Raw genomic sequence first — 26,224 nt, 5'->3', positions numbered from 1 at the left:
ATTGCAGAAAAATCCTGAGTGAATTTTTAAGCATTATTATATTTGCTCATCATGTCAACCGAACAATCCGAGAGCGCACCTGCCGTCGATGTCACACAGCAAGCGACAACTCCGACTACAACAACGTCAAAGCAGCGCGTAAAAAATCCCAAGCGTGTGGCCGCTGGAAAAATGGTTGCTGAAAGAACGCGGCTGGCCCGGGAGCAACAGAAAAAAGCAGCTGAGGCTTATATGGCAAGCAACAAGGCGAAAGCCACAACAGCGGCCCCCGAGCCAGCCCCGACTACAGAAGGCGAAAGCTCAAACTGCAGCGGAGAAAAAAATATCGGCCTCAGCACCACCCAATGGCTTGCTGTTGCCAGCATAGTCGTTTCACTTGTCGGGATTTATTACAAACGTGAAGAGCTCAAGACCGCATTCGCCAAAAAAACACCGGAGCCCGCGCCTGAGCCCGCGCGTGTTGAGCCAGAACCTGCTCGCGCGACACAGACAAAAGGTTTGAAAAAATGATTTAAACTTTCACCTGTAGTAGATAAACATGAAGAAAGTTGACGTTCCCCAAATTCGTATCTCTTCAGCAGCAATTTTTGGTATTGGGCTGTTATGGTACGACTTCAACGTAAAGATTTTTCATACAGTCCGCGATCTTTTGCGTGCAACATTGTTTGAAAAAGATGAAGAAGGAGATAAAATCCGCGATATTTTGGCCGCCGCATACTATGGCGAGGATGGCGAGGATGACGAGGATGAAGAAGAAAAGACAGATTAATTTATTTTAAACTTTTGTTTTTACTTATATCAACCGCTATCATGTCCGACAACAAGCTTGTTAAGACCATCATAGACGCCGCTACTCTCACTGGCTTAGCCGCTGGCATCGGCTGGGCCGCAAAAAAGGTTGTAAAAGAGAATTTTACTTCTGATCCCAGCAGCAGCGCGATGAATTACGTGCAGTTCACCGCCGTCATGGCGGGCAGCATTGCGCTCAAAAAGTACCTCGAGGATCAAAAAATCCTTCCTGACAGCGTCTGAAATTAATGATTTGAAAAAAAGACTCTGCAATATAGCACCATGGCGAGCATCGCGATTATGGTTGGTGGGGCTGTGTTGAACGCCACGGCTTTTATCGGTGGCAATTATCTGGCGAGGGCGCTTGGCGGGGGCGACAAAGCTGCGCTTGAAGAAAAAAAGCGCCATGACAAAGTTCTCGAGGCTTATCAAGCGGCTTACGCCAAATAAACGCGCGACCGCACCCATCTTCTCGACTGGATTGCGACCAACGCGCAAATAAAGGCGGAGGCCAAGCAGAACTTCACCAACACTGACTATGCCTTCAAACTCTACAACCAGGCGCATCCTGACGAACAAATGATACCCCCCAAAGAGCCCAAGTTCTCAGATTTCTATCAGCCGAGCGAGCAGCAAAAAAATGGTGAACTCATGTTCGTGGGCGCCGGGGTGCTCGCTCTGGGCTACGCAGCCTTCCGGTTCCTTTAAACTTTTTTACGCCTTACTTATAGTAACGGTATGGACGCCAAACTCGCAAAGATATACCATGGCCCCGGGGGCTACTGGAAAGGAATCGCCGCGATCCAAAAATTAGCCGAGGCCGCCAAGGTACCTGAAGAAACCGCAAAAAAGTGGCTGATCAAGCAAGCGCTCTGGCAGATATTCCTCCCCGCGCCGAGGCGAATTCCTCGGCCGAAATTCGACGTTCCAACACCCAACAAGGTCCATCAGGCGGACCTTCTTTTTCTGCCGCACGACAAGCTACCTCGTGGCCGCAATGTTTTCAAATATGCGCTGACCGTTGTCGACGTGGCCAGCCGCTACAAGGAGGCCAAACCCCTGACTTCGAAAAATTCTGATGAGGTCGCCCAGGCCTTTCAAAAGATATACAAGCGCGGGCCTCTCAAATGGCCTGAAATGCTGCAGGTTGACCCCGGGCGCGAATTCATGGGCGCTGTCACAAAGAAGATGGAAAAGCACGAAACATATATCCGGCGCGGGCGCGCTGACATTCACCGCGACCAGGCCATTGTTGAACGTTTCAACCGCACCCTCGCTGAGCGCTTGTTCGGCCACCAGTACGCCGCGGAAATGCGACTCTCTGAGGGCCAGCGGTCCACTGCCTGGGTGAAAAGACTTCCTGAAGTTGTTTCGGCTTTGAACAACGAGGTCACAAGCCTTATCGGCAAGAAACCCGCCGTTGCCATCAAAGAAAAATCTGTTTATGCAAGGCCTTCGACACCTTATTCAAGACTTGTTGGAAAAAGCGAAAAAATACTTCCCTCTCTTGTCCAAGTTCGTTATCTCTACCAGCCCGGTCTTTGAAAGTTTACAGCATTGAAAGATCTTTCACAAAACCGGATCAACCCGTTCTCTACTATCTGCGCGACGGTCCCAAGCGCGGCTTCGTGCGTGAAGAGTTGCTGGTTGTCCCTCCAAACACTACTCTTCCTCCGGCTGACGTGAACTAAAGGTGAAATTCGATTGGTTCGGTATGTATCCCATCAGGCAGCACCCACCGCTTGTCGTAATAAGCGCTCAGCCCCAGCTTCTGCTGCTCGTAAGTGAGCATGTGCCCGTCCCGCATCCTGAAACCTCTGTTGGTTGCCGTGTCTTTGCTGCCTTCCAGCGCTTCCTTAAAACGCTGCCACGTTATCTCGTTCTGCTTCTTTGACATGCCCTTCGTGCTAAACTTCTTTTTTTTTCGCCCTCTCCTTCGTCGGCGTAATAGCACCTCGAGCAGAGCGCGATCATCCGGCTGCCCTCGAACTCAAGTTTGAAGAGGCCTGGGGTCCGGCCGCTCCACTTGTCCCAAGCCAGCCACTGATTTTTTTCCGCCTCGAACTCTTGCTTCAGCTCTGGCCGGACAATGTCTTCGAGCCGCTCGCCGGAGATTGCAATGTAGTTGCTGTCCGTGTCCATCTGGATCAGCTCAAAATCTCTTCTGTCGATATACCTGTCGAGAAAGTCGTAATAGAACTCCAGCATCCGCAGCTTCGCCAGCTGGTAGACGGCGATTCCAATATGAAACGGCCTTCTGATTGTGACCCGGGGCTTCCGGCTTTCCAACTCATACGCCTGCCCGACCTCTTCAAGATCAGAGAAATACGCGCTCCGCAAGGCTCTGTCGACCACCTTCTCGTCTTTGGTGTAAATCACATTTGTTTGCCGCTCCAAAGCTTCAATAAGCTTCCCGTACGCGCTGTTTCCCAGAAGTTTGAACACTTCAGCGAGCAACGCCTTGCTTTCGTCCACGTCTCCTGACCGGCGCGCCTCCGTCACCTGCTCCACGAACCAGGGAAAGATCTTGGCCGGTTTGTAGTCGATTGTTCTGTAAACCCTCGTGATTACCGCCCCGTGGTTCACGTACCACAACAGCAGAGGGGCGTACACCAACATCCGTTCTGCAGACAGCGCTCCCACAAGTTTTTTTCCGTCTCCGCGATTTCTGCCCGTTCTTTCCAAGTAATCGGCCATATGTTGCGGCACAGCTTTGGCAGGCACCTGTTTGTTGTAGAAGAAAGGATACATCTCATCGAACTTGGGATGCGAGCGCTCTGGAATCACGATGTCGACTTCGCCAAATCCAAACCATTTTCCTTCTTTGAGTATGTGCGTTAGTATAGGGGCCGCCTCCGCTTGGAACGCGCCTCTGTAGTGCTTGACATTTTCCTTCCCGCAAGGCATGTCTTTGAGCATGGTAGAAAGATAAAGAGCGTTGGCGTCTAAACCGATGATTTTTTTGTAAAGACGCGGTTCTGATATTTGATGAGACCTTATCCTCGTGACACCAGCTTCGTGGTACCTTGTGAAAACCAGGCTCGGCCCCCCAACAACAGCTTCTTTCAGCATCTCATACGCTTCTTCGCCCGGGCTGTAAAGATCTGCGCCCCGCTCAACCGCTCCCGGAGCAAGTAGTGCAAACTCACGCCTGGGATGCTCACAGCGTCTTTCAGAATGTCTATCCCCTTCTCAGTGTAGAAGTTTCTCATCTTTTCCAGAGCCTCAAGGCCGGGAGCCACATCGAGATTGTTGTAGTAACGCAGCCAGTCTGCGAAGGTGCGCATGCCCTTGTCTTTGAACACTCGCTGGCATCCCTACCATTCATCCCGCGTGAGAACGTATTCGCCCTTTAGCTTCGAATACCAGTCCTCGTATTTTGGGAGCCCGGGGTAATCAAGCTTTTCGGGGGTGTCAAACCATTCGTAGGGAAACCACGATTTCACTGCCTTGCATCCGTAGGCTTTCACCCATTTGTCGTAGCTCGTCCCCGGGCCGAGGTAGTTGATGATATCGAGGAAACGGGCCCCCCAGGTGAGTAAGAACATGGTTTTGTTCCCCTTTTTCGCCACTCTGACTTTTTTTGATACTTCAGCAAGAGTGCTGGCGAAGTGGTTTTTGATCAGATTCAGGTCGTTACTGCCTGAGTTGAACCCTAAGACAGGAACCTGGTTGCACCATTCGTAGATTTTTGCTGCTGCTCTTTTGGTAGCAGGTGCATGTCTTCTGGCACAAACTCCGCTCGCACCTGGTCCTGGATGTTTTTTCCGCGTCTATGTAACTCTTTCATAAACTTGTGGACCAACTCCGCGGGGTCTCTTTCACAGATGTGGGTGGGCTCTCTTTCAAGAGTGTCGCCGATACTAACCGAGATTGGCACGTGCGCGTTTTCTATCGTTAACGCTCCTGTCGGCTCTTTCCGATAGTTTTTATCGCCATACGACTCGAAATCGTACAAGGTTGCGTGCTGGTAAGTTTTCGTTTCCGTCCTCGGAAGTTCCCCCTTAAGATGCCCAACTTCGCAAGACCATGCCTCGATTACTTCGTAGCCGATCTTCCGCAGAAATGCGGTACGGTTCAGGGTGGCTTGGTACAGTTGTTCAGGGGTTTTACCGTTGTTGAGAATCATCTGTTCTCGATAGCGTGGGAAACATTTTGGGCATCCGTGGAAAGGGCAGCCGTGGTATTAGAACACCGTCCTCGTTTCGTGGTTGTACCCGTCGACAGGCGAGCTCTTCATTTTCCCACCTTCTCGCGGAAGCCATCTCTCGCCCCCATGCCCGCACATTGCATGATGAATGTGGATACCCCGTTGCTTCGCTTCTCGCTCCAGCCACAGCAGCGCTTGTCTAGATGCTGTGCTGTTTGGGTACATCACTTTCTCGAAAGCTGTCTGCGGGGCTTCGACTTCCCCCCCCCCCGGGTAATAGATTGCCGTTTTTCCTGCACTGCAGGTTTGGAAATGCCGTTTGAGACTTTAAGCTTGTGTGAATCTCTGACGGCAATGAGTGCATTCATAGGTTTTCGCCAGCTTTGTGATGTCTTTTATCAGGAAAGCGTGCCCTTCGTAGATACCGATTGTCAGAATGTTTTTCAGTTTGGGATTCGCGTTTACTCTGAGATGCCATACCACTTCACCGTCTTCTAAACGCTCAGGCTCGTAGACACGTATTCCGAGCCAAGATGCGACGGCTGTGGCTTCCACCTTGTCCAACTCATCTAGAGACGTTTTTGCGAAGTTTGCAGGTATGGATTCGAGTTTGTAGAAACTCTGGGCCAAGCTTCTTGCCTCTTTTGTGCACCGATCTGGGCGCGCTCCTCGGTGCACAGCGATGCACCGCCATAGGCACAGGTTGTCGTAATACGTGTCCAACGCCACCATTGCCCGGCTATGGGCAAGGTTGCGCAGCCAGTCCGGTAACGGGCCTGTTCCAACCAATGGCTGCCTGTCAATCACAACCTTCAGGTCAGCGTTGAAAAAGCTTTCAAACACCCACTTTGTATTCGACCTTTCAACACTTTCAAGCTCAAGGCGACTTTTTTCCTGGGGGTGAGCCATTCTTCCGCATCTTCCAGTCTGTTAATCCAAGGTGAGCCCTTGATTGTGTAGTAAATAATCACCGTTCCATCCTCAATGTTGCGCAACTGATACGAGAAAACATGCCTCAGATAAAAAGACGTACTTACGTTTTCTCATATCTTCTCCATAAAGTCTGGTGTGAGGTTTTTTCCCAGACCTCTGATGAAGTGCCATCGAATATAACGCCGTCCTTTACTCTCTTCCCCCTCATGCGTTACATCATCGAACAGGTACAGAATCTCATTCTGGTAGTCTGTCACTGTTCGGATGTTCTGCGCAGGAAAGGGGTCGTACTCCTTCAGAAGCTCTTGATTTTTTCTCCCCTTTCTTTGCCGTGGAGGGGGTCTTGGTTGGTAAGGTTTTGGAAGTAAAGGTTTTTGCAAACGCTTCTACGTTTCTTGGGAAATAGGTTCATCCATCACGTTCTCGACAAGCTTTCTAACGGCTGGTGCGTTTTCCGCAAGTAATTGGTTAAAATACTGCAACGTTTCTGGATCGATTTTTGCAAGTTCTTCTCCCAGTCTTTCTTCAAACCTTTGGTCATTGGAAGCCATTGTTCCTTGCGGTTTAATACTTATCCTCATTTCTCTAATTGTGTTGCCTTCAGCTCGAGCAGAACGAGATCGAAATCTTTCTTCGCTTTTTTGCCCTTCCGCATTAGCCGCTGGTTTACAGTTTTCCCTCCGCAGCCCCTGCATAACCGGTAGGCGCACTGCACCCCGACCCCGCAGACCCGACATGGGGCCGGCATTCTTATCCCTTTCTTTAGCTGGTAGTTGTGCTGCTTGCACAAGGTCCCCACACACCGCTTTCCACAGCTTTCTTTCCGGCCCCGCATCAGCCACGCGCATTTGGGGAAACAGCGAGATCTATGCAGGAGAGGATCAAAGAACACGACAAGGATATACGACTCGCCCGTACCCAGACCTCCGCCGTTTCTAAACACACCCACGAGACCGGCCACTATCCTATCCGGAATGAGGTCAAGTTTATTGATCGAGATCCTCACTGGTACACACGTAGGGTCAAGGAAGCTATTCACATAAGACTTCACCCTAATAACATCAACAGGGATAGTGGAATTGAAATTCCTTAAGCATGGATACCCACGATCAAGAAACACAACAACAGGAGAACGGTACAACAGCGGACCACTGAGGGAACAGCTACTCGCCGGAACAATGGAACAATAGGAGGATCGAAATGCACCAATCACAGCCGACCTTTGTGATATAAATGATACCGTGCAATCAGTCGACCTTATCGCCTGAAGAAGACCAGCACTAAGCAGTCGAAACGTCGCGATCTACATCTCAAGTGACTACATCGTGAGACAAACGATAATACACTCTACTATCCAGATATTGTCAGTATCACCATGCTGTAGTCGAAAAGAGAAGCATTCCTTTGCGATAAAAATCAAACACAAATTCATTGCTATTCTTTAAAACATCCCTCCTTCAACTTCATAGGCTTTGACAATCTCGTGAAAATTTTAGAGGGTCCCAAAAACGGCTTTATAATGGTTGGCGACTATTTTCAGCGAGCTATTCGGGTTTAAGTGGGCACTGATGAATATGTTAAGTTGTAGAAAGTTCATCGCGCAGGACTGTTCATGTTTGTTTTACACAAATTCGAGTAGTTATTTGTACAATCAAACCTGTATATAACGGCCCCGTATTAAGCGGCCACCCTCTATTAAGCGGCCAGTTTTCAAAGTCCCGATTTTTCGCTCATACAAACGCTGTATTTGTTACCTGTATTAGGCAGCCACCTCTAATAAGCGGCCGCGGCCACCCTGTAGCAGTCCTATGTTTGTCTTTCTTTGTTATTTTACCTGTATTAAGCGGCCATCCTGAACGTAACAACTGCGAAATGACGGAATGAGATATTTTGTTGTGAACTGTAAGTCATAGAAATACAGCGCTGTATACCGTAGAAGAGGAGGGAGCAATTTATTGCACAGTACTTTTACACAATGTTACCTACATTATACCGTTAAGTTACAAGTTGGTACTGAACCTTGTTTTAAGTATTGATCGCTTGAAAGAGTGTGGATTCTCCTATTCTTTCCTTGCATGAAGTGAGGGTGGCTACAGTTCGACTGTATTTAGATCTTGTCGTCACTATGAACATAATGAGTAGATTTACTTTCCACATTTGATGAATGTTTAATCAAAATTACATTTTAAAAGTCAACAGCTTATTAGCCGAAATCAATCTGTTGATTCACGTATTGTTATGCCCAAAATTGTTTTTTTTCCTGTTGCCTGTTGCTAAGGAAACGAAACAGTAATTAAACAGTATTGTGAAACCGATCGCGCGATCGCGTAACCTCAAAACACTTGCTAAAAGTTTAATCTTTGGCTTTGTCAGTGGCTGGCTTTTAAGCTTCTTGGGTTGTAATTTCACAACGAACTTACTTTTTACACAATGAAATAATGTTTCGCTGTTTGAGAGTCGTCCTGGTACTTATTAAGAAATATTCCCACTGTTGCACAAGATGTGTTTGTTCAGGTCTGACGAGATTAGGAATATGAAGTCATTTTGTTGGCTTATCGATTCAGTCGTTGCATTTTGTGCGAGTGACAAATCTTTCAGTCGGTCAAACAAAGCTAGTGAAATGCGTACTGAACAACAAAGTAAGCCCTTAGGTCTCATTTTAATGATTTGGTGTGCTTTCTCAAGTGTTTAGCAGAAACAGAGATTCGAGACAGTACGTCAAGTTGCTACTTCTATCGTCTAGTGATTGCTTTTTGATGCTAATAGTTTCAAGAAACCAGCAGTAATTAAAGATAATTACAGCGTGTTTGACGTTTTCAATTAACTGGAACGAACTCATGTCCCGACAGCAAAGGTAATGTTTGGGGTAAAAAGATGTAACACAATGGCGATATTATCCTGTGGATGATATTTCCTTGTTTCATTGTTATCAGATAAGTAACAGTCTCCTCTCTCAACGAAAAGTTTATTTCTAAAAGCATACTTTTCTACATAGAGTGTTCGAAGCTGTAAGCAGTTATGCACGTTTCATGTAACAATCAAAAAAACCCCTGTGCTGCTGAAGTTTAGTTGGCAAGTGGTGCGAATCGGACATGATAAATTTATCGCTGGGTTAGAATTTTTTCGCCCGTCTATGGAGAGGTATTGGGTTGCTGTGATTTTGGCTAGCGCTGCTTCAGAGAAACGTTTTTTGCTCTTTTCTTTCGATATCAACTGGGCCGCGGGGGCCCAGTTCTTGTAACGCTAAATGTTTCATTGTTTTTTTTTTTGTTTGTTTAGGTCGCACTGTTCCGGTAAAACCAATCGAGCTGGCTTCCAAGCTTCTTGAGTTGTAACATTCGCGACAAATTTACGTATTTGCCTGGTAAAATAAAGTTCTCGTTGTGTGGTAAAAGTGGCTGAATGACTGGCAGCTGGTCAAAGTAGCAAAAACACTAAATGACCGGCCAAACAATTTTTTTAAAGAATGCTAGTAAATCTTCGTTTAGCTGGGCATTGAATAAGAAGCCATGAGCCATGTTTGTGCGACAGTAATGAGAGATCAATTAACTAGAATGATTAAAATAATGTGTTTGGGATAAATGCCTCCGCCCCCAACCACCTACCCCCCGACCCCTTGAGATCTGTTGTTCTACCGAAATTAGCCATGTCTGAGAGACCTAAGAGAAGAAGGGGACTGGTACGAGACATGGGCGCGGTTTTACGACAAGGAAGTCACAGTATATCAATACATGAATTAGCTTGCTGTATTCACTTTCACAATCAACGCCCCGAGGTTTGCTTGCTTCGCAAGTGCTCAACAAGAAAGGCTAACTTCAGCTGCAGACACTGAGTTCAAGTCATGTCTAACCTTCCAGATTATCCAGAGATCGTGCCGAAGAGTGCGGAGGAGGCCAGAGGAATCGACTTTTGTGGTACTAAGCACGACTATTATATCATTCGTTCAGATCTTGGCGTCTATATGAGAAGCGCAAATTTCCATGAAGGGAATGATATCAAGATTTACTCCTTAAGTCCAGCTTGTCAGTGGGGCGATCACTACTTGGCCACCGAAGATCAGTACTACATCATTAAAGGGAACGAATATCGTAGAGTTACCAACATGAATGAAGACAAAGATGCTGTGGTGTACAGTCTTCATCCCAACTGTCGTGGAGGAAGCCACTACTACTCTGCGTTTGGCAATTACTACATCGTATTTGCCGACAAGGGCGTCTATCGACGAGTGGAGAACATGAACACTGACAAGGGTGCCGTTGAATATAGCATCCACGAAGCGTTCCGTGATGGTCTCTACTTCTGGGGTACGACTGATTATGTCTACTGTTTGAAGCAAGCAGGCGAATGGAGTGTCCCTTACCACAGAAGCACCAACATGAATCTCGACGAAAACCCAGCCACTTTCAGCGTTCACGAGTCAGTCCTCAACTTTATACCTGGCGGCATAGCTCAAACCGACGGAAAAGCGTTTGGTTATTGGCATAATATCAAATCTTTTGCAAATGAAACCGACGTTACAGTCGACTGGAAAACAACCATCACGAAAACCGTTGGCTTCACAAGGAGTGAAATGTCCTCCATAGAGCACAACTGGTCCATCGAGGCGGGAGCACAGTACCAAAGCGGTCTTTTGAGTGAGGCCATCTCCAAATATCAGTTTAGCCTCAAAGTCCAGTATGGTGGAAAGAGCGTTAACACAGAGCAGCAACAATGGAGTAACATCACTGAAGAATCCGAAACCCTTAACCTGCATATCCCGCCCCGCTCTGAGGTGTACATTTGGCAGTATCAAATGGGGTTTGGCCAGAAGAAGAACCTTTTCAGCCCTAACCTGGAGATTACCGAAGATTCAAAACCACCTGATGAACCAGCAATTTACTATAGTCATGCAAAGTAAGGCTGAATCGGTGCGCGTCTCAGAATTCTTCTGTTAAGTGTGAAACGGGTGAACTTTATTAGTCAGAATTGTGTTTGTTAATTAGGCCACGAAGTGTTTTGGAATTTTGTAGTAATTTCGCTTTATCTAGTTGAATTTGGCTCTCCTACATAATTCCCTGACATACACTATGTATTCGTATTTAGCTTTTTGATATACGCAGTATCTAGTCATAGCTATTCAGGTTCAGGGCGTATGGGTATGTTAAGTTGTAGAAACTGAATGTTCACATACATTTTTTACACGAATTCGCGTGGTTATCTGTATTTAGATTTTGTCGTTACTATGAACACAATGAATGGATTTGCTCTCCACATTTGATGAATGTTACATCAGAACGGAAATCAGTCTATTGACTCAAGTATTGTTATGTCCAAAATTGGCTTTTTTCCTGTTACCTGTTTCGTTTCTAGGGAAACGAAACAGTATTGTCAGGCCGATATCACGCGATCACCTAACTTCAAAATACTTGCTGTTGTAACAAGATGTGTTTGTTCAGGTCTGACGAGATTGGCAACAAGATATCATTTTGTTGGGTTATTGTTTTAATAGTCGTCGCATTTTGTGCGAGTGAGAAATCTTTCAGTCGATGAAAAACAGCTAATGAAATACCTACTGAACAACAAAGTTAGCCCTTAGGTCTCATTTTAACGATTTGGTGTGGTTTTTTCAAGTGTTTACCAGAAACAGAGATTCGAGACAGTAAGTCAAGTTGTTACTTCTATAGTCTAGTGATTGCTTTTAATGCTAATAGCTGTAATAAATTAAACTAGCAGTAATTAAAGATGATTTACCGCATGTTTGATGTTTTCTATTGACTGGAACGATTTGATCTGCCGACAGTGAAGGCAATGTTTGGGGTAAATGAAAAATTCACAGTTTTAAAATATATTTAAAATAAAGATAAAGGCGATAATTTGCTGTGATGATATTTCCTTGGTTTGTTGTTGACAAGAAGTTCAAAACCGCGCGGTGAAATTTAAGGCGCAAATTTACTCATAAGAATAAGTAAAAGCTTAAGAAGTTCATTGAGTTGAGATGGAGTGTAATTGCGGTATTTGGCATTATTATTTGTAAGGTCTGAATGTATAGGGAGTTTAATAACAGTTGTTATCGACCTACAATAAGTGTTAAAAGTTGTCAAAAGAGTTAACGCACGCGCGCGCCACATTCGAAAAAAAGGGAAAATTTTGGCAAAAATACAAGGACAATACAATTACTACGTTTTCTGTTTGCTATCCGCCAATGTAGTAACCCTGCGTGTCCATACTTTGCAACGCTCAATAACTAACGCATGCAAAGATTGTAACACTAGAATAAACCGAATTCGGAAGAAAAAAGTTTGTCGACAAAATTACCGAGAATGTATGGGAACGAAAAGAGACTTTTCGCGTCTGCTACACGCAGTTATCGTAACCTCAAACGACACTTGCAAACATTCGGACATCAGAATAAACAGATTCAGAAAAGATAAAATTTCAGCCAGAAAATTACGTAATTGATCACATAGAAACATCGACTCCCCGTCCCCGGACATACCCCGGGCATTTGACTCGTCGCTGAGCGCAGGGGTGGGGTGGGGAGGGGGGCGGGAATTTGAAACCAAATGGAAGGGATGGAGGGGAGGGGACTTGGAGAAATTCGCGCACTTTTTATTTTGGGGTTGGCCGGAAGCGGGATTGTTGAAGTTTAATTCGCGTCGACCGGTACATTACAGTCATTACAGAGTGAAAATAATTGAAATTTTTCTTCCTTTTTTCATGGATATGTTCTCAGTTCTTCTATCTTGAATTAGCAGCTTGTAATACGTTAAGAATTTTAAACACCCCGTCATATTTAGGTGTTTCACCTTACACCTGAGGTATAAGAAACCCCAAATAGTTATTTGCTATACTGGTAATAACAAAGGTTGGGCAGTCCGAGCGAGATCGATGGAAGGAATTGAAGAATTAATAAAAGTTGCAGATGCGTAGTACCATATAATAGTCCTACATAATTGAAGTTAAAAGAGTATCTGGGTAAGCCCGTGAAAAGGCTCTCTAATCGAGGATGGAAAGCGGGATGAAAGCGGAGAGAAGAGAGGGGAGGAGAGAGAGAGGAGGGGAGACGCCCCAACCCGCACCCCATTCCCTCCTCGGCCACTTCACTCTCATCCAGTTTCCTCTCGGCCCTTCCAGCTGCGGTCAGACCCTTCAAGCCAGAGCCTGTTCACAGGCTATATCTGGGTATACGCCAAGGTTATCAATAAGCCAATTTTGATGTGATAAAATTCTAACTTGGCTGCGAGACTTGGGGGAATAAAACAAAAATAATCTTTATTCCTTCCTCATGTTCGATTTGGTCTAGTTTTTCGTTTATTCCCCAAGCCCTTACGCTGTGCGATTGATGGAGTCGAATTGATGAAACGCAACAAACAATTTATTGTACAAGTAATCAGATACAAAACTTGAACATGTTAATAGAATGATGAATAACAAACTGTAACCAAACCAACTCTATTACAGGATTTGCAATGTCAAATACATTATCTCAAAATTTAAAGTAAGTGGTTATATCTAGCATTTAAAGACCGTTTCAGAGGTTTTCTGTCTTTTAAACCTCTTTAAATATCAAAATATTCGCATAAGTGCATCATGTCATGACGATAAATCCGGAATTTTCTGGCCGTAAAATTAAATGCGACTGAGATAACTTGCCTAATATCACGTATCGTTCTCTTGCCGATAATCAATATAATACAGTGGCGGATCCAGGGGAGGGGGGACGGAGGGCCCGGGCTCTCCCCCCGCCCCCCTTCTTATTTTGGGTAAAAAAAAAACCGCACAAGAAAGAATAGCCGACAGGGCAAGCAAAAAAACAAAAAACGGGCCACCCCCTTAGCTCAAGGTCTGGATACCACCACCCCCCCCGCCCCGCCCCCTTAGCTCAAGGTCTGGACCGCCACTGTAAGAGAGACAAGAGAGAGTGCTCGTAAACGGTGGATTGTGTATATCGTCACATTTCCTGTTTATCGACCCAAGTAGTATCTTTTCTATCAGAGGTCACTCCAAGGAACATAAGACGATCCTGATGTACATTTAGGACTGGGGAGCACTCTGACTGAAATGCAGTAAATCAAAATAAAGGCTGATAAGTCCATCCTATTTCTTAGCTAATGCCGTAATTTATCACTATTTTGGCTTCAGATTGACTATTAAATTTACTGAATATTAGAGCAAAACCAATAAAAAGAACTGACAATTGAAATTCCAATCCAAAATACGAAGTTACGTTCCATTGAGCGGGGGCTTCTGATGCTGGCGTCATATTTTCAATAATCGTGACACTAACCTTCACCAACATCGTTTGCGCTAAACACGCAGCAGTTCTGATACCTGTTTTACAATGTCTTCTATTGTAACAGCCGTGGTTAAAGCGACTATTGGCTTGCTTGTGAATAAAGGCAGAGATAAGGCAGCGGAGAAGCTGAAAGATGGTGATGTAACAGAACAAAAATTCCGTCAATTGATCGTCCGTGAAATCGATGATATCAAGTCTAAGTTGGATGGATTATCACGGAAAGATTTGCTAGCGAGTATCAGCTTCTTTGAGGAAGGAATCGGGTTTTTGTATGACGTTTTTGATAAGGCAAGGTCCAGAAGCGAGAGAGACGCGTCAACAACACAGGCAGCTTGTGATGAAGCATTTTCTCTCGCCGAGGAAATGAAGAAGTTGGAGCTTATTGACCTGGATGAATCAGCTACGAGGGCTCTTTCTGACGCAAAGAAGAGATTCGAAGATTCTTGAAGAAAAGCAACAGAAGCCTTTGGTAATGAAGCTCTAGAAACGTCTGACCGTATTCTAGCAATGCAATATCGAGTCATGGCGACAATACTAGAGAAACTAGACAATCCCGAGGACGCAATAGCACCATGTAGAGTGTGCGTTGAAGAACTGAACTCTTTGTCAGCAGTTCAGAATAGTTTTGATGTTCAGCTCAAGAAAGGCCTCGGGGGAGTATGGGCTGGGTTTGTTTGGTAAACACGAACGCAGACAAATCATTTCCAGTGTTTGCTACGTCAATCTTTCGTCTACGATGTGACGCAAACAGTCAGTAAAGGCGTAGATCCCTGGATTTGGCCTACTGTTGATGTCGGAGAAGACAAAGTTGATCCTTTGCGCGACCAAAGATTAACTGAAGTATTGCGTACGCACGGCATAGAACAGTGTTGTGTAACATTGTCATTTGGTCAGGAGGGTGAAGAGGAGCACAAGCTGAAGGAGCCAGTGTGTATTGCTACAAACTCCAGCGGACATTTCATTATCGGGGACCGCGACGATTGTACCGTAAAGGTGTTTGACAGCGGTGGTAAATTTGTAAAACATTTCAGTGTCTGTAGTGAAGTCGTGGATACAAAGTTATACATTCATGGTGTAGCCACAGATGTGCATGACAACATCTATTTATTTATTTATTTATTTATTTATTTAACATTTCTTTATACACGGTTAAAAATCATCAGGTAATACTAATATTTAAAGTTATATATATATAAAAAAAAAAAAATTAATACTAATAAACTACTAATAAACAGTCCATGCTAAATACTAATTAATAAAAATTGAAGTAGTAAATCCTAATTTAAATATTAAACTAATCCTGTTTTCCATGAATGCCGTGTCTAACTTTGCTTTTAAATTGATTAAAGGATTTTATCATCCTGAGATTGCAGGGTAGGCTGTTCCAGAGAGTTGCACCACTGTAACTAAAGCTATTTTTCATATAGTTAGTTCGTGGATGAGGTACAACCAGTTTGTTTTTGGAATCCCTTAAAGAATAGCGCATTCCACTACGTTTTAGAAATTTAGACGATAGGTATTCAGGAACCAAGCCATTTAAAGATTTATATACCATTAAGGCTTTCTGAATTTGACGCTGGGTACACAAATCTTTCCAACCCAGTTGTCGTATTAGACCTTTGGCATCAGTATCATAACTAGAGGAAGTTAACACGCGAGCGGCGCGGTTCTGAAGCTTTTGTAGCCTGTCCGACAAAGTTTTACCGCTATTACCCCAGACAAGATTGCAGTAGTCAAAATGAGGTTGAATTAGAGCACTGTATACATAAAGCAGTGTAGCTGGTGGAACAAAAGGCCTAACTCGTTTTATGGCACCGATCCCAGATGCAATCTTTTTAGACAATTTATCAATATGGGTTTGCCAAGTTTTTCGTCGATCAACACACCGAGCGATTTGACTGAGGAGACACGATTTATTGGAACATTATTAATTGACAGCTCAAGTGTATCTGGAAGGGTACTCAATCTTTGTCTGGAACCAATCAACATAAATTCAGTTTTAGTCGCGTTTAAAGTAAGCTTGTTAGAAGTAAGCCATTTGTTTAAATTACTTAGATCGTGATTTAGATTAGACTGTATAGAGCTCAGATCAGCTCCCGCATATGTGATGTGGGTGTCATCAGCATACATCCTAAGCTGACATGATGATAAGCAGTTGGGCAAGCGTTAATGTAAATAAGAAATAATAGGGGACCTAGGATTGTTCCTTGAGGTACCCCACATTTTAGCGAACAGGTTTGAGAAAGAGAACCATTAACAAGACATCGTTGTGTACGGCTAGTTAAATATGAGTTGAACCAGTCAAGAGCTATTCCTTGAACTCCGTAAAGGTTCATTTTAGTTAAAAGAATTTCATGATCAACAGTGTCGAACGCTTTTTTTAAATCGAGAAAAACTACAGCATTAACATTTCCGCGATCGATATTAAACGCCCAACTATCGGTAGCTTCTAATAGAGCAGTAACAGTTGAATGCAATGCGCGAAAGCCCGACTGTTGTTTAGAAATTACGTCCTCTTTAGTTAGAAAGCTATATAGCTGGTCATACACGATACTCTCGAATACCTTAGCAATTACTGGAATGACTGAAATTGGTCGATAATTATTTAGATCAGATCGCTCACCCTGCTTAAACAACGGAGTAACTCTAGCACATTTCCGATCGTCAGGAAATATACCAGAAGTCAGATAAAGAGACCGAAATAAGATCAGCACATTCACGGATTAATCTAGCAGAAATGTTATCAAGGCCTGTTGCTTTAGATCTAGATAATTTGTTTAGATGAGAAAAAACAATATTACCGCTAGTTGGACAGAAATGGAATGTTTTGTTGTTACAAGTGATAAAGTTAGTGTAGCTCGAATCATCATTTTGACCTATTGGAGGTATTTCATTGGCAAGTCTGGGCCCGATTGTTGAAAAATGGTCATTAAAAGTATCTGAAATTTCACTAGAATTATTGATTACAACGTCATTTACTTTTAGTTCTTTCACAGTCTCATTGCTTTTACGGCGAGATGTAAGTTCATTAATTGTTTGCCAAGTTTTCTTAGAGTTGCCCTCAAATTGCATAAAAGCTTTCGAAAAATAAGATGCCTTAGCAGTTTTGATCCTATTATTTATTGAGTTTCGCAGCTTTTTATACTTTGCCCAATCGCATGGATCATTTGACTTCACAGCTTTTCTCTTGGCAGCGTCACGATCGCGCATACCTTTCTTCAAGTCTGAGTTGATCCAGGGTGCCTTATGTGATCTTATACGTTTAGTTCTAGTAGTATATGGTGTAGTCGACAAATACCGTTTCACAGAAGGAGAAGTATTTCCCCGTTTTGCAACCCCCAGCTTTAATACCGAAGCTCGCAAGCTCGCTTCGGTTAAAGCTGGGGGTTGCAAAACGGGGAAATGCTGAGTCCCTCTCTGAAACAGTATTTGTCGACTACACCATATACTACTTAAAACAACGGGGAGGAAGGGACACCAATTAGAAACAAACGAGCCCGCTGTTATACCGTCCGAGCATAAGCGATGCTTCGAGCAACAAACAAATGCGCGTGGCTGATGCGGGGCCGGAAAGAAAGTTGTGGAAAGCGGTGTGTGGGGACCTTGTGCAAGCAGCACAACTACCAGCTAAAGAAAGGGATGAGAATGCCGCCCCATGTCGGGTCTGCGGGGTCGGGGTGCAGTGCGCCTACCGGTTATGCAGGGGCTGTGGAGGGAAAACTGTAAACCAGCGGCTAATGCGGAAGGGCAAAAAAGCGAAGAAGGATTTCGATCTCGTTCTGCTCGAGCTGAAGGCAACACAATTAGAGAAATGAGGATACGTATTATACCGCAAGGAACCATGGCAACCGCGGAGTCAAGCAACACACAAGAAAGTAAACAAATCAAACAAATCAAAGAAAAAGTGCATCAAGAAATAGAAGAAAGCCCTTACTGCGCCAGAGCAGGAAAACTTGTAAAGGTGTTGCATTGCAAAAAATGCTACTTGTACGGCAAAAATTATTTTGATCCTTTTTGCTGTACGGGGGAAAAAACGGTCTTTGCCACGATTGCTACAAAAAAAAAACATTTTCCACTATCTGGGATACCCAATTTATGACGTCCACGAGTACGACCGAGCCTTTATTAAATTTCATGAGACATAAGAAAACATCATCGAGATCGCGTGCAGTGTCACAAAAAACAGGTGAAAAAACGGGGGAGAAAAACCTTTTTTTTTAGCCAGTCAAAGCAACTGTAACAAAACAAAATGGCGGCGGTCTCTGTTTTCTGATGTCGACTGGGTTTCTTCAACAAAGTTTGAAATCGTAGTAGACATTGCCTGTTTCTACCGACAATTTAGCACCAAGATTCAAGATGAAGTTTGTTTTTTCTCTTTTTTCCATCGCATAAAACAACGAAACCGGCGCCCACACTAAAAAGGTTGAACCGTTCTCTTTTTCAAGTTTTAACACAACTGAAGGTCCGTATTTGTTCCGACCTTGGTTGTACAATGCAAGGACTCTGTACGTCCCCACTTTTATATCACGCCATCTAAGCGTTTCTTCTGGCTCTTGAAAGTCTTCGAGAGATGGCCAGTCGCGCTTGTCGGGTGGAGGTGTGTCAACAACATCGAAAGTTTGTCCACGATCCATCATAGAATACCAAATATACGCATCTCTTCAACAAGAAATTCAAAGATTACTATTTTGCCTCAACCATTGCAGCGACGATCTCGCGAGTAATATCTCGAGCATCTTTTTGCCACTCAGGAGTAAACATTTCTTCATGAACGAAAAGGCAGAGCATGTGGAAACACACAATCATCTTTTAATAACATGGAAGAAAACCCGGGAGTTTTTAAATGTCAGTTCGAAGCGGGAGGGTTCGTGATTTTTTTTATCATTTCTGCTTCAAGTCTGCCGCGGATGTCTTTCTCCAGTTTCTGTACATCAACATCAGGAAGCTTTCTCTTTGATGGCTGGCGAAGCAGTTTTGCTCGGACTTGTTCCTTTAGAGCGTTATACTGCTGAAACTCGGAAAGGATGGTGTCAAACTCGTGGGAAGACACTTCGTTGTTGTTCAAAGCTTTGGAGAGCAGTCTGTTGATTGTATCCCGCTTGGCAACGGCGAGCGTGGTAATCTCTTGATGTTTTTTTATTTTCGACTCAAGTTTTTTGCTGGCGATTATCAGCCCCGAAGAAACGAGAGCGAAACACCCCCCAGCGCCGCCTAAAGGAACTGTTACCGGCAGGCCAACCAAAGAGAGGGCGGAGCCAAAACTAGCGCTGGAAAAAGCTGCCGAGAGAACACTGGAGCCGGCGGCACTCCAATTAACGAACTTTCTCGTCCGTTTGTATTTTTTAGCAACGAGGCGATAGTAGCCGACCTCACGGTCCAAAGTGTTGGAAATCTCGTTGATCTTTTGCAAGCGGAAATTTTCAGAAGACGACGCCAGTACTGGATAGAGAGGCTCGGCAGGCGGCGCGCTTGGAGGTAACAGATTTGCTGAAGACATTGCGTGTATAAAGAAATTTAATTTAACTCTAATTCAAAAAGAAGCGGGAAGCTTTTGAAATCAAAGAGTTCGCCATTTTCGTCTTTACGCTAATGGTGATGGTATTTATAAACTCTTCTGTAGAACAGTCTCGCAAAACCTGTTCCGGAGAACCGTGGTAGCTTACCTTTTAAAAAGGCTTCCCTTTCACATCGAACAGGGCTAAGACATCCGACTTTTTGCCATTGAACAGATTCTTTTCTTCGTCGATCAAATTACAATGAATAAAATATGTCGTTAGAGATGTAATCCGTTTTACGAATGTTATAGTCTTCAACTTTCGCCCAATACCAAGCAAACCGGCTAAATCGCGATCAAGTTCAATCGGCTTTGTCCCAACCCCAAAATTTTTTATTATAAGCTGGCCAGCAGGTTGATTTATTTCTGTTTCCAACTTATAACTATATTTTGCGAACAGAACTTCTATTTCTTTTGCCAGGCTTTCTAAATCATAATACCCTGGGAGTAATTTACTAATTGACAAAGCTCTATCTTTGTCTTTATCTCCCAAGGAGGCTGAACCTTCTTTTTTCAAAGTGTCCCAGCTGTTGAATAAACTACAAGAAATGAGTTTCATGAAATGTACTTTCGGTATCGGCTCTTCAAAATAGATAGTCTCTCCATTCTTTTGTGCGACAATAGTGAGAACAACCATTTTTATATTTAACAAACAAAATTGTGTTCAAATACAATGGCGAATTTGGACAAATTTTTTAAACCACTTTCCAAAAGCGGACAAAAGCCGGTTCGTTTCACAAGAAAGCATCGACGAGAAAAATAACGCAACAGCAGAGGTGTTTTTCAAAGAAAGCGAAGGCTCGTTTCAAAGGGTCTTCGGCTCAGACAGGCGGTATTGGAGCGCGGAAATGAAACAGGCGCTCGGTTTGGGAGACAGCGGGGGTTTTCCTTACCAATTGTCGCCACTTGGTTCAAAAGTTTCCTTGCCCATCCCTGCGGTACCTTTCGACGGTAAAGCGCCAAGCTTGAAGAAAATATTCAACGCCGAAATAAAAATCTACGTCACGCCTGGGCAATATTTCACAACAAAATTCAGAGAAATATTTCAAGAAATCAAACTCAGGCACACTTCTGGAACCGAATCAAAACACTGGTTAGGAGGGCCAGACATGAAATATTGGCCGCAACAGCTCAACTTCGCGGTTTTCTGCGCGACACAAGGTTGCGGAGTTTCTCGCGAAATCTTTGACAGCGGGATGAATCTCCCCCCGCAGATAAGAGCTTTTATATCTTCCACGTATATTTCACGGTCAGGCGCATTTTGTACCAGCTAGGAGGTATTCAGAGCATAAGCGCTTTGCCCGGAGACCCGACGTTCAGCCAAATGAACAATCATTAGGACGTTGCTTCGTACAAAAGGATATGCGACGAGTTCGGCATTGATCCCTCGAGCGATTTTCGCTTCACACAAGGGAAAAAGCACGGCTTGGGAAGTGTATACATTGGCGTGACAGGGCACGGGCCGTTGAAAACAGGAACCGCTTATCCAAGAGGGTTCTATAAATTCAGTGATGAAGGCGGTGCGGCAAGCAAAGGAAATCTGCTTTCTTTCATTGAACCTTATGCCGTGGCCCAGTATGACTGGTTCGCGCCAAACACAGCATCCGGTTTGAGGCAGGTGGGGTTGTCGAGAATCAACCAGTCAATCGAGGCTTTCGTTTACTGCGTCCTGGGCGCGCAAGTCAACGTCCGCAGCAGCATTCTCGGCTCTGGCGGCCGGGCGAAAGAAGCCCAAAGCGAGTTCCTGGTGCTGATGGAAGGCGCGATCAGACAGCCCGACCTGGCCAAGAGCGTACAAAGGTACCAGCTTGCGGTGGATCAAGCGAAGGTCAGGCTCAATCTTGCTGTAGTCCCCATAGCCTGGTTCATGCCCGCGCAAATGATAATAAACACCGAAAGCACAATCGGTTACAACAACAAGCTGAAACAGGCGGTCTCCGGGATGAAACTTGGGGTGAACAACGAGGTAAACCCGGAGACAAAAAAAGCTGCGCTCAAACTAATGGCAGGCGGCCCGTCAAAAATTAACCCGCCCAACAGCCATCCGTCCAACCCGATACACAAAGCCGCAACAGCCGAATCAAGGAAATCAGCTTCTACCGAAACTCAGCAAGCACAGCCGACGGCACAAAAAATAGAGCCCAAGGCTCCAGATGAAACATCGCAACACGAAATAAACAAAACAGCTGTCATTGTTGGCGTAGTAGGATTCTCGGCTTTGCTGTTCATGGCTTGGCGGTAAAGTTAACGCCGCTTATTAAGATATTTTTCGAACAAAAAGGCCACCGCGGCAAGAATGAGCAGCCAGGTGTGCTCGGCCAGAAACCCGACGAATTGGCCGGCGGCTTTGAATAGAAAGCTCACAACCGAGCCAATCAGCCCGGGCAGCAGAGAACCAAGTTTCGCGGCAATATCTTTGAGGCCATTTCCCAAAGCTTTGCCGGTGGCTTTCAAACCTCTGGTGAGGGCCCCGATGACAGCTCCGATTGTGGTCCCGGCGGCGTTAGGAAAAGCGGTCAACGTCACGCCATATTTTTGGAAGATCTCTTTGACCCTTTCCATGAGAGGCCGCCCCCTTTCCCTTTCCGCAATCTGAGTTTGCAAACGCGCGATCTCCTCGTTTCTTCCTGCCACTCTGCCTTCTGCGGCTTCTTTGACGGAGGGCGAGGCATTCTCATCTTGAATGATTGCCTGGTCTTCCTCGTTTTGGCGCTGCAGCTCGCTTTCCTGCTCTTTCAGGTCGTCCAACGGTTTTGTTTGGTTGAGCCTTTCTTCCATGGCGTTTGTTTCACTTTCTTTTTGTGCGCGCAAGGTCTTGATTCTTTCAAGCTTTGCTTTCAATTTATCTATTTCTTGTACTTTTTTTGTAAGCGAGTCCAATTCTTTTTTCTTGTTTTCAAAATCGCTTTGATAGTTCTTTTTCAGTTCTTTCAGCCTACGCAGCTCTGCTTCACTTTCAAGATTCGAACCATGATTATCCTGAATGGCATCAATCTGAGCATTAGTTTTCCCGATTTTACCTCTCAGAACTTCGATTTCTTTCTTTTCTTCTTCTCTTTGCGAAGCGAGTGTTTCCGCCTGGCGTAGTTGTCTCTCTGCCTCTATCTGTCTTTGGCGTTGTTCTCTGATGGTGTCGCGGTCTTCAGCTATGATGTTTTCAGCTCTTGGCCCCAGAGCTGCTTTTTTCGCGTCTGTGAAACCTTTTTGTAACCCTTGGTCGCCAATCTTGAAAATTTTAGACTCACCTCCCCTTGGGCCAAATGAAACGATCTCAGTTTGACTACCTTTTTTGCTGAAACCAATTGGGCCCAATTTTTTGAAGTCTACCTTCGGGAACCAACTTTTGATTTTTTCTTTTGCCCTTTCAAGCATGGCCGGTTTGTCCTCGTTATGTATGAAAGGCTCGAGCAAAGGGATATTTTCTCCAACAATGAATGATGTCTCGGCATAAGAAGTGTCAGGCAGGCCGGACTGCTCGTGACGAAAAGTACTCATTTCCGTTTGTACGCCCTCGTTGTAGGGGGCGCCGGGTTGGTAGGGAGTGGATGCCGCACCTGGGTCAAAAGGTTTGGTTCTGTTAACCTCTTGTTCGTCATCATCATCATCGTTCTGGTTAATCCGGTTATCAAGGTCCGTGTCTTTGTAACCAAATTCGCCGCCTTCCGACATAGCGATATATTGTGAAGGTGAATTAATCAACATGACACGAGCGTGGGACAAAGAAAAATTCTGAGTCCCCGACAGGAATCGAACCCATGACCTCCCGAACACCGGGCGGGCGCTCTATCCACTGAGCTACGAGAACTCATGGAGAGCGAGGTCATTTAACTGAGTTCATATATGATAGGTGTCCTCCATACTGCTAGGATCAACGCTATCGAATTCATCGTGAGTAGTGATAAGTTAATAAAGATGGTGAATTTTAAGCTCGGTAATGAAATGTGAAGGTGAATTAATCAACATGACACGAGCGTGGGACAAAGAAAAATTCTGAGTCCCCGACAGGAATCGAACCCATGACCTCCCGAACACCGGGCGGGCGCTCTATCCACTGAGCTACGAGAACTCATGGAGAGCAAGGTCATTTAACTGAGTTCATATATGATAGGTGTCCTGCATACTGTTAGGATCAACGCTATCGAATTCATCGTGAGTAGTGATAAGTTAATAAAGATGGTGAATTTTAAGCTCGGTAATGAAATGTGAAGGTGAATTAATCAACATGACACGAGCCTGCAAGCCTGTTATTTTTTAAATTAGAAAAATAATCGCCGGTGTATTAATACACAATGTCAGTGCCAGAGAACCTTAGCCCAACTTACAACGAAAAGACATTACACGCCATGCAGGCCGAGCGCGCGGTCAAGCGAATCACCTTTATCCGCTCCGAAGCCAACCCCGGGGATAAGCTGTATGTTTCCGTGCCCAAGCTGAACGAGAACGAGGTTCTGGTGCCGAGCTCGCTAGCGCTTCGCTTTGACATCGACATTTCTGGAGGGCACGCCAACAACTTCCTTGTTCAGAACGTCACGCGGGCGCTCGTTGACAGGCTGGTCGTGAAGTTTGCAGGCACTATCCTGCAAGACACGGTTGGCTATGACATCTACAAAACTTTCGAAGACCTTTTCCTTTCGCAGGAAAAGCGAGACAACATGCTCCGCGAAGGGATTCAGAGCGAGGATCTATGCAAGATCCGCTCAGGCGCGGGAGACAAGAAAACCTCGGGCGTCGACGCTGAAAACAAGCTGAACGAGGTACACGGAAGCAAGTACCGGATCAGGCTTGACCACCAGATTTTAACCAACCCCGGTGTTTTCTACCCCCAAGCCCTTTACAACGACCTCACGTTCGATGTAAAACTTGCTAAAGCTATACATGTGGTCAGAGGCTCCCACACAACCCAGCTGAAATACAAGCTGACCAACATCCAGCTCGAGTACGAAATTATCCGCAGCAAGACTCTGGCGGACGAGGCACACAGCGTTTACTCCAGCGGCAAAGAGTTCACTTACGACCACGTGATGCATGACAAAGAGGTGTCTTTCAAAAAAGGAACTGACACGAGAATCAACATCAAAGTCAACGCCCAAAGAAGGTCACTAAAAGCCCTCCTCCTCCTGTTTGTAGAGCCGTATACTGCGGGCGACAGAGATTCAGAAAAATTCATTTTCCCGGCTCTGACGAAAGTCAGCGTCACGGTCAACGGCTCGCCCAACATGCTTTTCAACGACGGCATCGAAGGCAAGGACATGTGGGAAGAGGCCCACCGCTTCTTTGTGGAAGAAAAAAATAAAACCGAGCACATGAATGCGACAAAGTTTTACACCGGTGATAAGTTCGGGCTTGTGATTGACATGCGCTCCATGGCGGACCAGTCGATGTACGGCAGCGGCACCCGCATTGTGAACAGTACAGACGAGGTCCAGCTGGAAATTGAGCGGAAAGCCGAAGGCTCAGGCGACGTGAAATGCCATGTATTCGTAATCTCCGACTCCCAGTTCAACCTTATGGAAAGACAGCTAGAATCTGTACAGTTTTAATATGGACCCAAGCAAGATACCCTTCAACGCTCTCATTGTGGGGCCGACGAATTCAGGCAAATCAAGGTTTGTGTTGGACCAGATCTACGGCCCTTTCCGCTTCAAGTTCGACTACATCGTGCTCATCTGCCCGACATTCGCGCACAACAAGACCTACCACAGAATTGGTGAAAATGATCCAAAAATGGATGTGATAATGTGTGAGCAGCACGACGTGGAAAAGTGGTTGAAGCTCGTGAGATGGCTTTTCGAGGGCGCCAACACGCTCATAATACTCGATGACTGCGCAGCCTCCAAAGATGTGAAAGGGCGTACAGGCGAGCTGGTGAATCTCGCCTTTTCTGCTCGACATACGGGCATCAGCGTTTGGGTGCTGACTCAGAAGATGACCGGCATAACATCTTCCTTCCGGGAGAACGTGGCGACGATCGTTCTCTTTTACACCCCCTCGGCCAAGACCACGAAAGCCATTTTTGATGATTACGCCGGCTAACTCTCTCAGGATGAGTACAAAGGTCTGGTTTCAAAGCTGAAAGAGCGAAAGTTCTCTTATCTCGTGTTCTCGCTTCGCCACACCTACGGGGTGAAGTTATTTTGAATAAAAAAAAAAATGGAAGCTGTATATAGCCTTGAACAATGGCTGAAGAAGAGGCCGCGTTAGCAGAAGTTATGAACCTACTTCAACCCGAGCCTGAGCCGTCGAGTGTTGTAGCGGGTGACCTTGTTCCAACCGCCCCCAGACCTGACACTCCTGCTCTTCGTGAGCAGCTGGCCGTGCTGGTGTCTACAGGCAAAGCCAAAGAGGCCATCGGAGTGCAGTTAACCCACGAGCAGGTGAAGCGCCTGAGCGACAAAGAGGTCGAGAAATACACCAAACGCTACGAGACGTACGTGGGCTCAAAGACAACAGAAAGCCTGATCGACAGCTTTATTTTTCTTGTATCCAAAGTGGTCGGAATGACCGTCAACATCAAAGACATCGA

The 26,224-nt window shown here is 45.2% G+C and overlaps 3 protein-coding genes and 4 pseudogenes across 3 annotated transcripts; 4 read left to right on the top strand and 3 right to left on the bottom strand.

Moving 5' to 3' along the window:
• Nucleotides 1-550: 550 nt before the first annotated feature.
• On the top strand, nt 551-1,878 carry LOC149115249 (uncharacterized; annotated as a pseudogene).
• A 2-nt stretch (nt 1,879-1,880) lies between these two features.
• On the bottom strand, nt 1,881-4,897 carry LOC149115248 (uncharacterized; annotated as a pseudogene).
• Nucleotides 4,898-7,542: 2,645 nt separating this feature from the next.
• LOC149115247 (uncharacterized) lies at nt 7,543-11,606 on the top strand. The gene has a single exon (XM_089284788.1). It carries the CDS (start codon nt 9,714-9,716, stop codon nt 10,767-10,769), a length of 1,056 nt encoding a protein of 351 aa, XP_089140914.1. The 5' UTR covers nt 7,543-9,713; the 3' UTR covers nt 10,770-11,606.
• Nucleotides 11,607-14,115: 2,509 nt separating this feature from the next.
• On the top strand, nt 14,116-19,006 carry LOC149115245 (uncharacterized; annotated as a pseudogene).
• LOC149115246 (uncharacterized) lies at nt 15,218-16,155 on the bottom strand (annotated as a pseudogene).
• Nucleotides 19,007-21,235: 2,229 nt separating the features above from the next.
• Nucleotides 21,236-23,827, bottom strand: LOC149115244 (uncharacterized). Its single transcript, XM_089284784.1, has one exon. It carries the CDS (start codon nt 23,401-23,403, stop codon nt 21,946-21,948), a length of 1,458 nt encoding a protein of 485 aa, XP_089140910.1. The 5' UTR covers nt 23,404-23,827; the 3' UTR covers nt 21,236-21,945.
• A 163-nt stretch (nt 23,828-23,990) lies between these two features.
• LOC149115243 (uncharacterized) lies at nt 23,991-25,241 on the top strand. Its single transcript, XM_089284785.1, has one exon. It carries the CDS (start codon nt 23,991-23,993, stop codon nt 25,239-25,241), a length of 1,251 nt encoding a protein of 416 aa, XP_089140911.1.
• Nucleotides 25,242-26,224: the final 983 nt, after the last annotated feature.

This window comes from Orbicella faveolata, unplaced genomic scaffold (assembly GCF_042242905.1).
Source record: "Orbicella faveolata isolate gen_17 unplaced genomic scaffold, um_ofav_v1 contig_13, whole genome shotgun sequence".
Lineage (NCBI taxonomy): Eukaryota > Metazoa > Cnidaria > Anthozoa > Scleractinia > Merulinidae > Orbicella > Orbicella faveolata.
This window is presented reverse-complemented; position numbering and strand designations above follow the sequence as displayed.